This window comes from Anolis sagrei, chromosome 11, assembly GCF_037176765.1.
Source record: "Anolis sagrei isolate rAnoSag1 chromosome 11, rAnoSag1.mat, whole genome shotgun sequence".
In the NCBI taxonomy this organism is placed as follows: Eukaryota; Metazoa; Chordata; class Lepidosauria; order Squamata; family Dactyloidae; genus Anolis; species Anolis sagrei.
This window is the reverse complement of record NC_090031.1, coordinates 29579367-29591119: the sequence shown is the minus strand read 5'-3', so window position 1 is coordinate 29591119 and position 11753 is coordinate 29579367. Positions and strand designations below refer to the sequence as shown.

At 47.2% G+C, this 11753-nt stretch overlaps 1 protein-coding gene and 1 long non-coding RNA gene across 3 annotated transcripts; one reads left to right on the top strand and one right to left on the bottom strand.

Moving 5' to 3' along the window:
* Window positions 1–29: 29 nt before the first annotated feature.
* Window positions 30–8166, bottom strand: SMTNL2 (smoothelin like 2). 2 transcript variants are annotated; one of them, XM_067472123.1, is made up of 9 exons: window positions 7923–8166; window positions 5118–5223; window positions 4901–5017; window positions 3629–3706; window positions 3475–3514; window positions 3193–3372; window positions 2016–2133; window positions 1780–1931; window positions 30–1256 (listed from the first exon to the last, which is right to left on the bottom strand). In XM_067472123.1, the coding sequence occupies exons 1-9, from the start codon at window positions 8142–8144 to the stop codon at window positions 1130–1132; spliced, it is 1140 nt and encodes a 379-aa protein (XP_067328224.1). In that variant the 5' UTR covers window positions 8145–8166; the 3' UTR covers window positions 30–1129. The 2 variants fall into 2 exon arrangements, with proteins under 2 accessions (XP_067328224.1, XP_067328223.1); XM_067472122.1 differs by having other exon boundaries at window positions 3193–3375; window positions 7923–8163.
* Window positions 8167–8203: 37 nt separating this feature from the next.
* LOC137097671 (uncharacterized) lies at window positions 8204–11319 on the top strand. Its single transcript, XR_010910350.1, has 2 exons — window positions 8204–9156; window positions 10430–11319. It is a non-coding gene; the product is annotated as an uncharacterized lncRNA (long non-coding RNA).
* The last annotated feature ends 434 nt before the right edge of the window (window positions 11320–11753 follow it).

Sequence of the window (11753 nt, the reverse complement as noted above, 5' to 3'; positions counted from 1 at the left end):
TATTATTATTATTATATACAGGATGTTTCCAAGACACAAATATGATATTATCCCATAATAATAATAATAATATACAAGACATTCTCAAGATACAAATATTGTATATTATTATTATTATTATTATTATTAGAAACACAACAAGATGAATCCACAGCAGACAAGATCAGTCTGCTGGCTGTTGTGTTGGATCACACGTTGGACACTTCCCAAGTGTCTAGGACTGTGTGATGTATCGGCGAATAATGCATGCAGATCCCAATAAGGTGGCCTTCTGCAGCTGCCAAATGATAATTTTGTCAGCACCGATTGTGTTTAAGTGCAGGCCAAGGTCTTTAGGCACTGCACCCAGTATGCAGATCACTGTGACCATCTTTACTGGTTTGTGCCAGATTATTATTATTATTATTATTATTATTATTATTATTATATACAGGCCATTCCCAAGGTACAAATATTATATTATCATCATCATATATTATAATATTATGACATACAGGCTGTCCCCGAGTTGCAAATATTATTTTATCCTATAATAACATATTATCTTCTGAACAGAGGCACAGACTGCAAAGGAAATGTTACAAGGGTTGTGAACCCTTCCCTATTTGATCCGAAACTCAATTATATATACAGCAGAGTCTCACTTGCCCAACATAAACGGGCCGGGAGAAGGTTGGATAAGCGAAAATGTTGGATAATATGGAGGGATTAAGGAAAAGCCTATTAAACATCCAATTACATTAAGCACCAAAACAAATGGACAGAAAAAGCACCAAAACATCGCAATGGATCCAGGCAGGAAGCATTGGATCATACAGAACGTTGGATGAGTGAAGGTTGGATAAGTGAGACTGTACTGTGGGTATATGTATATACATATATATTTATTTATAAATATATAAATAAATAAATAGATGGCTCAAGTTGCACTTAAAAAATGTCCCAGTTCTGACTTACATACAGATTCAGCTTGAGAACAAACCCACAGGACCTCTCATTCATAACTTGGGGACAGGCTGTATGTATGTATACACACACACATATGCACACAGACATAAGTAGAAGAGTAAGTACATATGCAGAGATAAATGTGGATGAAATGAGGTGGGGGTCCCGGCCCCCATTCTTCTCACTCGAAGCGCCGCAAATGGTTGTAGAGCGACTGGACGTAGGTGAAGACGCACATGGGGTCCGGCTTGCGCCCCATGGCCAGCATGTCCTCCACTTCGATCAAGCGGTCGCAGCCGGCCATCTTCCTGCAAAGGGAGGGATACCTGGGGTTGGTTGACGCATAATTCAAACACGTGACCCTAAAAAAAATGGGGGACTAGCTAACTACTGAACTATCTCGTTCTCTGCAGCAGACATCTTGCCTCTCTCCATGCTCACAGGAGAAGAAGAGCAGGCTGGCCATGTGCTCAAGAAAAGGGGGCGTGCCTGTGAGGGGTGTCAGTCATAGAAGGAAGGGGATAGGAGGAGGGAAGAGGGTCATTTGAATAAAAAGGGGCGTGTCCCCAAGGAGGAAGGGGATAGGAGGAGGGAAGAGGGCCATTTGAATAAAAAGGGGTGTGCCCCTGAGAAGGAAGGGAATAGGAGGAGACAGTAGTGATGGGCAGGCAGAGTGGCCAATGGGGTTTTCCCCTGCCAACTATCTCATCCTCTGCCCATCTCAGTCCTTGATGAGGACTGCAAACTTGTGCAGGACGTGCCCAGCAAATGGGGCTGGGACTCTTGAGTCCACCTACACCCTCCCCGATATGTAAAGGGGGTGTGGCCTACTCCGCAGCGCTGAAGGCCGTCTCGAGGTTCTCCCTGTGCTTCCCGGGCTGCAACGCCTGGTAATCGAAGGCTTCGGGGAAGAAGGAGTGGACCAAGGCGCAGAAGCCCATGCCGTCGCTCCAGCTGCTGGAGAAGTTCTGCAGGTCGATGTGCTGGAGAAAGGGGAAAGGAGAAGTCACGAGTCAGTGGTCAAGCGGTGAAGGTTATGGGAAGGGGCGTGATCCCGCTTGACCGACCTTGTAGCCAATGGTCTTGGAACGGCACCACTCCAGCAGGATCTGCTTGATGCCGCTGGCGCTGGTCACTCCCAGGCTTTGCGAGCGCTGCAGCTTGGGCCGCCCCCCGCCTCTCCCCCTGCAAGGAATAATAACCATCACCATCAGTGTATTCCTTCCACACTTCTCCTCATGGCTCGAGTTGGCTAGAGCTGCTTGCAACGCACACACACACATCCCACACAAGGTGCTAGTCCTCAATGAGGAGGCAGCTAAGTCTTTCCCCCATTGCCTTCTGTGGGGTCCTTCTCAACCCCATCCTTGGCTGGATGGCCATCTGTCAGGAGGGCTTTGATGGTGTCTCTAAGGGTCCTCTGATATATATATATATATATATATATATATATATATATATGTGTGTGTGTGTGTGTGTGTGTGTGTGTGTGTGTGTGTGTGTGTGTATATATATATAATATGAATTTTATATATATATATATATATATATATATAATATCTAGGTCTGGGTAGCAATCTGTCATTGTAATAGTATAATAATCTAATATGAAGATGATAATATACTAATATAATGATATATAATAATTATAATATCTAGATATATATAAATATATAATACATATTAATATATATATATGTATATATGTGTGTGTGTGTGTGTACACACACACACACACACATATATATATAAAATATCTAGGTCTGTGTAGCACTCTGTCATTGTAATAGTATAATAATCTAATATGAAGATGATAATATACTAATATAATGATATATAATATAATAATTATAATATCTATTTATATATATATATATATATATATATATATATATATATAATATCTAGGTCTGGATAGCCATCTGTCATTGTAATAGTATAATAATCTAATATGAAGATGATAACATACTAATATAATGATATATAATATAATAAGTATAAATATACAATACATATTAATATGATATATATCTAATATCTAAGTCTGGATAGCCACCTGTCATTGTAATAGTATAATAATCTAATATGATGATAACAATTATTTATATAAATAAATATCCATAATTATATATATAATATACATTTATATTAATAATATTATATATAACAATACATATTAATAATTATATATAATCATTACATTTGATATTTTGTATATATAGAGATAGATAGATAGGTAAGTACCTCCCTCCTCCTCGTCCGCCTCCGGTATCCTGCTCGAACTTCTCCAGCAGGGCCTTGCGCGCTTGGGCCCCCGAAGTGCGTGGCAGAGTCTGCGACCGGACCAGCTCCTTGCGCCGCTCGGCCTGCGGCTTGACCGCCGGGTCAAGAGGAGAGGCGGGTGGGCTGCCCTTGAGGGTTGGGCTGCTGGGGTGGGACAGCAGAGTGGGGGTAAAAAGACCCCTATTGAAGGAGCCCCGAGAGGGTATCTAGTCTGACCCTGTGACCCTCAAAGGAGGAGCTCACCTTTCAGTGCTGATGGCCGGCACGGAGGAGGAGAACCGCTCTGCACAAAAGTAGGAAAGGAAAGGAAGAGGGATCAGTGGAGGTTTCATAGGGACTCTTCCCTCTCTCTCTCTCCCTCTCTCTTTGGGGCAGAAGGGGAAAGGTGACTTCTGACCTGAGAGGGGCGCAGGGAACTTCGGGGCTGAGCTGGACACCCGGGCCTGCAGCGGGATCTGGGTGGGAGGACTCCCATCTAGAAGGAGGGAGGGAAGGAAGGAAGGATAGTAATAATAATAATAATAATAATAATAATAATAATAATAATATAAGGAAGGGAAGGAGAAGGAAGGCCCAATCAGAGCAGAACTCTTCCATCTATCCATCCAACCATCATGCCTTTCTTCCATCATTCATTCATTCATTCATTCCATCCATCCATCCATCATTCCTTCCACCTTTCATTATTTCCTTCCATCCTTCCTTCCTTTCATCCTTCTTCCCTTCCTTCCATTCATCCTTCCATTCATCAATCCTTCCTTCTTTCATTCCATCAATCCTTCCTTCCATCTTTCATTCTTTCCTTCCATCCTGTCTTCCTTTCATCCTTCTTCCCTTCCTTCCTTCCATTCATAAATCCTTCCTTCTTTCATTCCATCAATCCTTCCATCTTTCATTTTTTTCTTTCCATCCATCCTTCCTTCCTTTCATCCTTCTTCCCTTCCTTCCTTCCATTCATTCTTCCATTCACCAATCCTTCCTTCTTTCATTCCATCAATCCTTCCTTCCTTCCATCTTTCATTCTTTCATTCCATCCATCCATCCTTTCTTTCATCCTTCTTCCCTTCCTTTCTTCCATTCACCCTTCCATTTATCAATCATTCTTTCATTCCTTCCTTCCTTTTTCCATTCTTTTCTTCCATCTATCCATCCTTCCTGTCTTTCATAATTAATTCTTCCTTTCCTTCCTTCCTCCTTTCCTTCCTTCCTTCTATCCATCCATCTTTCATTCTTTCCTTCCACTCATTTTTCCTGTCTTTCATCATTCTTCCCTTCCTTCCTTCCTTCCATCCATCCTTCTTTCAGTCCACCCTTCCTTCCTTCCTTCCTTCCTTCCTTTCTTTCTTTCCTTCCATCTCTCCATCCTTCCTGTCATTATTCTTCCCTCCCTCCCTCCCTTCGTTCAATCAATCAATCCTTCCTTCTTTCATTCCATCCATCCTTCCTTCCTCCTTCCATTCTTTCCTTCCATTTCTCCATCCTTCCTGTCTTTCATCATTCTTTCTTTCCTTCTTTCCTTCTGTCCATCCATCCATCCTTCCAGTCTTCCTTCCTTCTTCCATTCTTTCCTTCCATCCATCCATCCTTCCTGCCTTTCATCATTCTTCCCCTCCTTCCTTCTTTCTATCTATCATCCCTCCCTCCCTCCTTTTCTTCCTCCCTGCCTTACCTGTCTGGGAGGGGTCCCTGGGCCCGTCCTGGCTGTTGTGGCCGGGAGTCTCCCCCTTGGTCACTGCCGTCACTGGGAGGTGTGCCCTGCACGGCAGCGCAGCCTCCGGATCATGGCCTGCGGAAAGAAAGAGGAAGGAAGGTCTTGCAGCCAAGCCGCCCGCCCCACTGTCTATCAATGAAGAGGGGGGGGGGGTCCTGTGCCCTTGTCTCCTCACCTGGGGGACCCTCCTTCTCCTCAACGCGGGGCCCATTCTCCACCAAGAGGGCCTGGCTGCTGCTCCTCCTCCTCTGCTGGGGATGGGGGCCCTCCAGGTCCAGGCCCTGTCCAAGCAAGAGAGAGGGAGGGTTTCAAGCACAGGGGCCGGGTGGCCATCTGGCAAGAGGGATCGGATGGGCTCCTCCTTGACAGTAGGTAAAAAGGGTTGGACTGGATGGTCTTTGGGCTCCCTTCCCACTCTAGAGTTCAGTGACAGATCTCTTTCAATCAGATCTATGTCCATCTGTCTATGGCTGGGTGGACATCTGTTGGGAGGGATTTAAAGGTGCCTTTGCATTATTATTATTATTATTATTATTATAGATATACCCTTTGGGGTCCGTCTGAACTCTAGGGTTCAGTGATAGATCTCTTTGACCCATATGCACATCAATCAGATCTCTGTCCATCTGTTGGGAGGGATTTAAGGGGCCTTTGGTATTATTATAGATATGCCCTATGCGGTCCCCTCCAACTCCAGGATTCAGTGACAGATCTCTTTTAACCATATACACATCAATCAGGTCTCTGTCCATCTGTCTATGGCTGGGTGGCCATCTGTCGGGAGGGATTTAAAGGTGCCTTTGCATTATTATTATAGACATGCCCTATGGGGTCCGTCTGAACTCTAGGGTTTGGTGACAGATCTCTTTGACCCATATGCACATCAATCAGATCTCTGACCATCTGTCGGGAGGGATTTAAGGGTGCCTTTGTATTATTATTATAGATATGCCCTATCTGGTCCCCTCCGACTCCAGGATTCAGTGACAGATCTCTTTTAACCATATGCACATCGATCAGATCTCTGGCCATCTGTCAGGAGGGTTTGAGGGTGTCTTATTATTATTATTATTATTATTATTATCATTATTATTATAGGGATGCCCTATAAGGTCCCTTCCAACTCTAGGGTTCTATGACAGATCTCTTTGACCCATATGCACATCAATCAGATCTCTGGCCATCTGTCGGGAGGGATTGAGGGTGCATTTGTATTATTATTATAATTATAGATATGCCCTATGGGGTCCCTTCCAACTCTAGGGTTCTATGACAGATCTCTTTCAATCAGATCTATGTCTATCTCCGCCTATATAGCCATATCCATCCTCTCTGTGGCTGGCTGGGTGGCCATCTGTCGGGAAGGATCCAAGTGGTGTGTATGGAAGGAAGAGAGGCCGGCCTTGCAGATAGAAAGGAAGGAAGGGAGTGAAGGGCTAGAGACAAGCTGGCTATCAGTTACTCTTTAGGCTCCTCCCTTTCCCCTGAGCCCCGCCCCCTCCTGATTGGCCCCTCCCCGTTTAGGCACCTCCCACCTCTCTCCAGAGCCCCGCCCCCTGCCAGCCTCAAATGCAATGCCAAGGCTAGGGCTGTGCAGGCTCCTCCCCCTACATAGCCTTAGCCCCGCCCCCTCCTGGCTGGCTCTTCCACTGCCTCCATTGACTCAAGCTGGGCGTCAGTCACTCGTTAGGCCCCGCCCCTCTTTAGACTCCTCCCACTTCCCATCAGAACCCCGCCCCCTGCCAGCCTCAGTCCCAAAGCAATGTAATGCAACTATCTGTCCCTTTTTAGGCCCCGCCCCTCTATTGGCACAAGCTGGACGTCAGTCACTCTATAGGCCCCGCCCTCTGCCAGCCTCAGGCCTAAAGCAATGCAATTCCTCGCCTCTCTTTGACCCCGCCCCCTCCTAGCTAGTTCCTCCAGTCTCCATTGGCACAAGCTGGCCGTCAGTCACTTTTTAGGCTCCTCCCCTTGAGTGGCCCTAACCCCGCCCCCTCCTAGCTGGCTCTTCTAGTCTCCATTGGCACAAGCTGGCCGTCAGTCACTTTTAGGCTCCTCCCCTTGAATTGCCCTAACTCCGCCCCCTGGCTGGCTCCTTTACAGCCTCTATTGGCACAACCTGGCCGTATGTCACTTTTAGGCTCCTCCCCTTCCTAAGCCACGCCCCCTGCAAGCCCACTCCAAAAGCAATGCAATTCCCCGCCTCTCTTTGGCCCCGCCCCCTGCAGAGCTCTGGCCCCGCCCCCTCATAGCTGGATCCTCCACAGCCTCCATTGGCACAAGCTGGGAGTCAGTCACTCTTTAGGCCCCACCCCTATTTAGGACCCTCCCCTCTAGAGCCCCGCCCCCTGCCAGCCTCAGGGCCAAAGCAATGAAATGCAATGAAATGCAATTCCCCGCCTCCTCCTAGGTAGTCAAGCTGGGCGTCAGTCACTCTATAGGCTCCTCCCCTTCCGAGGCCCCGCCCCCTGCCAGCCTCAGTTCCATCGCAAAGCAATGCAATTCTTCGCCTCTTTGGCTCCGCCCCCTGCACAGCTCTAGCCACGCCCCCTCCTAGGTGTCTCCTCCACAAGCTCTAGACATAAAGTGGGCGTCAGTCACTTTTTAGGCTCCTCCCCTTGAGCGGCCCTATCTTCCAGTCTCCATTGCCACAAGCTGGGTGTCACTCACTCTCTAGGCTCCTCCCCTTCCGAAGCCCCGCCCCCTGCCAGACTCAGTCCCAAAGCAATACAATTCCCCGCCTCCTGCACAGCCCCTAGCCCCGCCCCTCCTAGCTGGATCCTTCATTGGCACAAGCTGGGCGTCAGTCATTTTTTAGTCTCCTCCCCTTGAGCGGCCCTAACCCCGCCCCTTCCTGACTGGCTCCTCCTACCTCCCTCTTTGGACAGGGTAGCTGTAGCCCCACCTCCTCTGTCCAATGAAACACAAGCCCCGCCCCCTCTTAGGCCCCTCCCCCTCCCTCCCTCCCTGCAGGGCTCACCTGCTGCCTGGCGGCGAGGGCGGCCACCTGCTGGGCGAGGGCCTCGACCTGGGCGCGGAGGGCGCTTGCCTCGGACTGCGCCTGCGCCACCGCCTCCCCCAGCGGGGCCCACAGCCGCACCGCCTCGCCCACGCGCGCCTCCAGCTCCGCCCGCACCGCCGACACCTCCGCCCGCAAGCCCGACAGCAGCGCCTCCGCCTCGCCCGGGCCAGACCCCGCCATGGCGCCCTCTGAGGGGACGGCGCCCGCCCAGGGGCTTTATACAGAGCCAGGAGGGGCAGGCCAATGGGAGGGTCCCAGGCAGGGAGGGGGAGGAGGGAGGCATGGGTCTAGCCAAATTAGTATCTCTATGGACATGCCTCTCTCTCCCCATATAGCTCCAAGGGACCCCCAAAGGCCATCCAGCCCAACCCCCTCTCTGCCAGGGAGGAAGGCACCATGCGATCCCTCCTGACAGAGGGCCATCCAGGCAGCCCTAGGAGGAAGGGATCTTCCCCCAAAGGCTATCTAGTTCAACCCCTGTATGCATTTGTGTGTGTGTATCCCAATCAGTATGTCTATGACCATGTCTGTATAGAGTTCCAAGGGACCCCCAAAGGCCATCTAGTCCAACCCCCTCTCTGCCAGGGAGGAAAGCACTATTCAATCCCTCCTGACAGAGGGCCATCCAGGCAGTCCTAGAGGAGGAAGGGACCCCCAATGGCCATCCAGCCCAACCCACAGTGTCTACTTGTGTATCTAAATTAGTATCTCTATGGGAATGCCTATCTCTCTCTATAGAGCTCCAAGGGGCCCTCAAAGACCATCCAGCCCAACCCCCACTCTGCCAGGAAGGAAGGCACCATTCAATGCCTCCTGATAGAGGGCCATCCAGGCAGTTCTAGAGGAAGAAGGGGCCCCAAAGGCCATCTAGTCCAATCCCCATGCACATTTGTGTATCTACATCATTGCTTGTATACCCATGCCTGTCTCTATAGAGCTCCAGGGGACCCCAAAGGCCATCTAGTCCAAACCGCCTCCCCCCCGGGCATGCATTTGTATTTGTATCTTCCTCAGATCTATTATCTCTCTCCATAGAGCTCCAGGGGACCCCCAAAGGCCATCTAGTCCACCCCTCTCTCTGCCCGGAAGGAAGGGAGGAAGGCACCATTCAATCCCTCCTGACAGAGGGCCATCCAGGCAGTCCTAGAGGAAAAAGGGACCCGCAAAGGCTATTGAGGCCAACCTCTTGTATGTGTGTATCTCAGTCAGTATGTCTATAACCATGTCTATTTCTCTGTATAGAGGTCCAAGAGACCCACAAAGGCCATCTAGTCCAACCCCCATGCGCATTTGTGTATCTACATCATTGCTTGTATACCCATGTCTGTCTCTATTGAGCTCCAGGGGAACCCCAAAGGCTATCTGGTCCAACCCCCTGTATGCATTCGTGTGGCTGTCGCTCCATAAGGGCCTCTATGTCCATGTCTATCTTTTTGTATAGAGCTCCAAGGGACCCCCAAAGGTCATCAAGCTCAACCCCCGTGTGCACTTGTGTCTCTATGACCATGTCTATCTCTCTGTATAGAACTCCAGGAGACCCCCAAAGGCCATCTAGTCCAACTCCCTCTCTGCCACAACGGAAGGCATCAAGCAATCCTTCCTGACAGAGGGCCATCCAGGCAGACCTACAGGAGGGACCCCCAAAGGCCATCTAGCCCAACCCCCTATGTGCATTTTTGTGTGTATCTCAATCAGAACTTGTATATCTATCTATCTCTCTCTGCATAGAGCTCCAAGGGACCCCAAAGGCTATCTAGTCCAACACCTTATATGCATTTGTGTGTCTGTATCTCCATCAGGGCCTCTGATGGGCCTCTATCTCTCTCTATAGAGCTCCAAGGGACCCCAAAGGCCATCCAGCCCAACCCCCTGAATGCATTTGTATCTAAATCAGTATGTCTATGTCCATGGCTATCTCTCTCCATAGAGCTCCAGGGGACCCCCAAAGGCCATCTAGTCCCACCCTCTCTCTGCCAGGAAGGAAGGGAGGAAGGCACCATTCAATCCCTCCTGACAGAGGGCCATCTAGGCAGTCCTAGGTCATCTGTGTGCACCATAGAGCTCCAAGGGACCCCCAAAAGCCATCCAGCCCAACCCCCTGAATGCATTTGTATCTATGTCAGTATCTCTATGACCATGTCTATCTCTCTGTATAGAGCTCCAGGGGACCCCCAAAGGTCATCTAGTCCAACCTCTTGTATTCATGTGTGTGTGTGTATCTCAATCAGTATCTCTATGACTATGTCTATCATTATGTATAGAGCTCCAAGGGACCCCTAAAGGCCATATGGTCCAACCCCAGTGCGCATTTGTGTGTGTATCTCCATCACGACATATATCCATGTCTATCTCTCTCTATAGAGCTCCAAGGGACCCCCAAAGGTCATCTAGTCCAACCCCAGTGTGCATTTGTGTGTGTACCTACATCAGTGCTTATCTATCCATGCCTCTCTCTCTCTCTCTAGACCTCCAAGGGACCCTCAAAGCCATCCAGCCCAACCTCCTTCTGCCAGGGAGGAAGGTGCACCCACCACCCAATCCCTCCTAACAGAGGGCCATCCAGCTTCTGCTGAAACACCCCCCTCAGAATAAGAGATCCCATACTGCCATTTAGTTCAAGCACATTCATTATAATGATGTGACAGCATAGATGGGTCCTTTGTCTGCGGAGGAGGCCAAAGGGAGTGCTGACCTTCTGCCAAAGAGGAAAACAAACCCATTGACATTTCCAGGTTCGACGGCTGGGAGAAGCCGAGAAAGCCACTGGTGCTTAATGGGGCTGGGATTTATGGGGCTGCAAAGGGGCCTCCGAAGCCTTTCCTCCTCCTCCTCCTTCTTTGGCCAACAGGCACATTCCAGCCCCAAAGAGCAGCAACTATTTTTAGGCCCCGGTTGGCAAGATAAGCAGAGGCTCCCCGGGAAGCAGCAGCAACACAACAACAACAACACCACGAAGGAGAAGGAGAAAGAAGGAGAAGCAGCTTTGAAGGCAAGCGCAGGAGAGGAGCCAGAGAGGAAGGAGGCCTTCTCCAGCCCATTAGAACTCGCCTTTGAGCACTAAATGTTAGCCTATGCTTTCACTATATCATCTCTCTTAGACCACAAAGGGAGGCGGGTCATGTTATTATTATTATTATTATTATTATTATTTCTACATATTATTTAACTTTATTTATTAATTATTACATATTATTGTTAATATTAAAATATATATTATTATATTTCATTGTTATGCCTTTGATTATTGTTAAATCGTGTTTATTATTATTATTGTGTTTATTATTATTATTTGATTGATTATTGCTAAATTGCGTGTATTATTGTGGCGGGGTGTAAATAAAGTTTATTATTATTATTATTCTTTGTTCTTCAATGTTATTGATTATATATATATATATTTATTATTGGTTTATTATTAAATTTTATCCAACAGTAACATTTTATTTATTACTATTAAATTTTATTTTATTATTTTATTATATTATTTTTTATTTTTTTATTTATTGTATGTATATATTTATTATAATACATTTATTATATTATTATTTATGTTATTATTTTCTTATTATTTATTTTATTATATATATTATATTTAATATTTTATTTTATTTATGTTATATTTATATTATATACATATAATAATATTTTATTATTATATTTTTATTATTATAATTTATATATTTAATTATATATATTATAATAATATTATTATTTTCATAGAGAGAGAGAGAGCTCTATCTTTAACAAAGCTCTCTCTATGGAGCTCCAGGGGACCCCCAAAGGCCATCC

Excerpts from the sequence above, each read along its gene's own strand:
- SMTNL2 (XM_067472122.1), bottom strand. The coding sequence starts at position 8,144 with ATGGCGGGGTCTGGCCCGGGCGAGGCGGAGGCGCTGCTGTCGGGCTTG. Across the intron at positions 5,018-5,117 it reads GGAGAAGGAGGGTCCCCCAG|GCCATGATCCGGAGGCTGCG; the intron begins GTGAGGAGACAA and ends TTCTTTCCGCAG. Across the intron at positions 3,707-4,900 it reads CAGGGACCCCTCCCAGACAG|ATGGGAGTCCTCCCACCCAG; the intron begins GTAAGGCAGGGA and ends CCCTCCTTCTAG.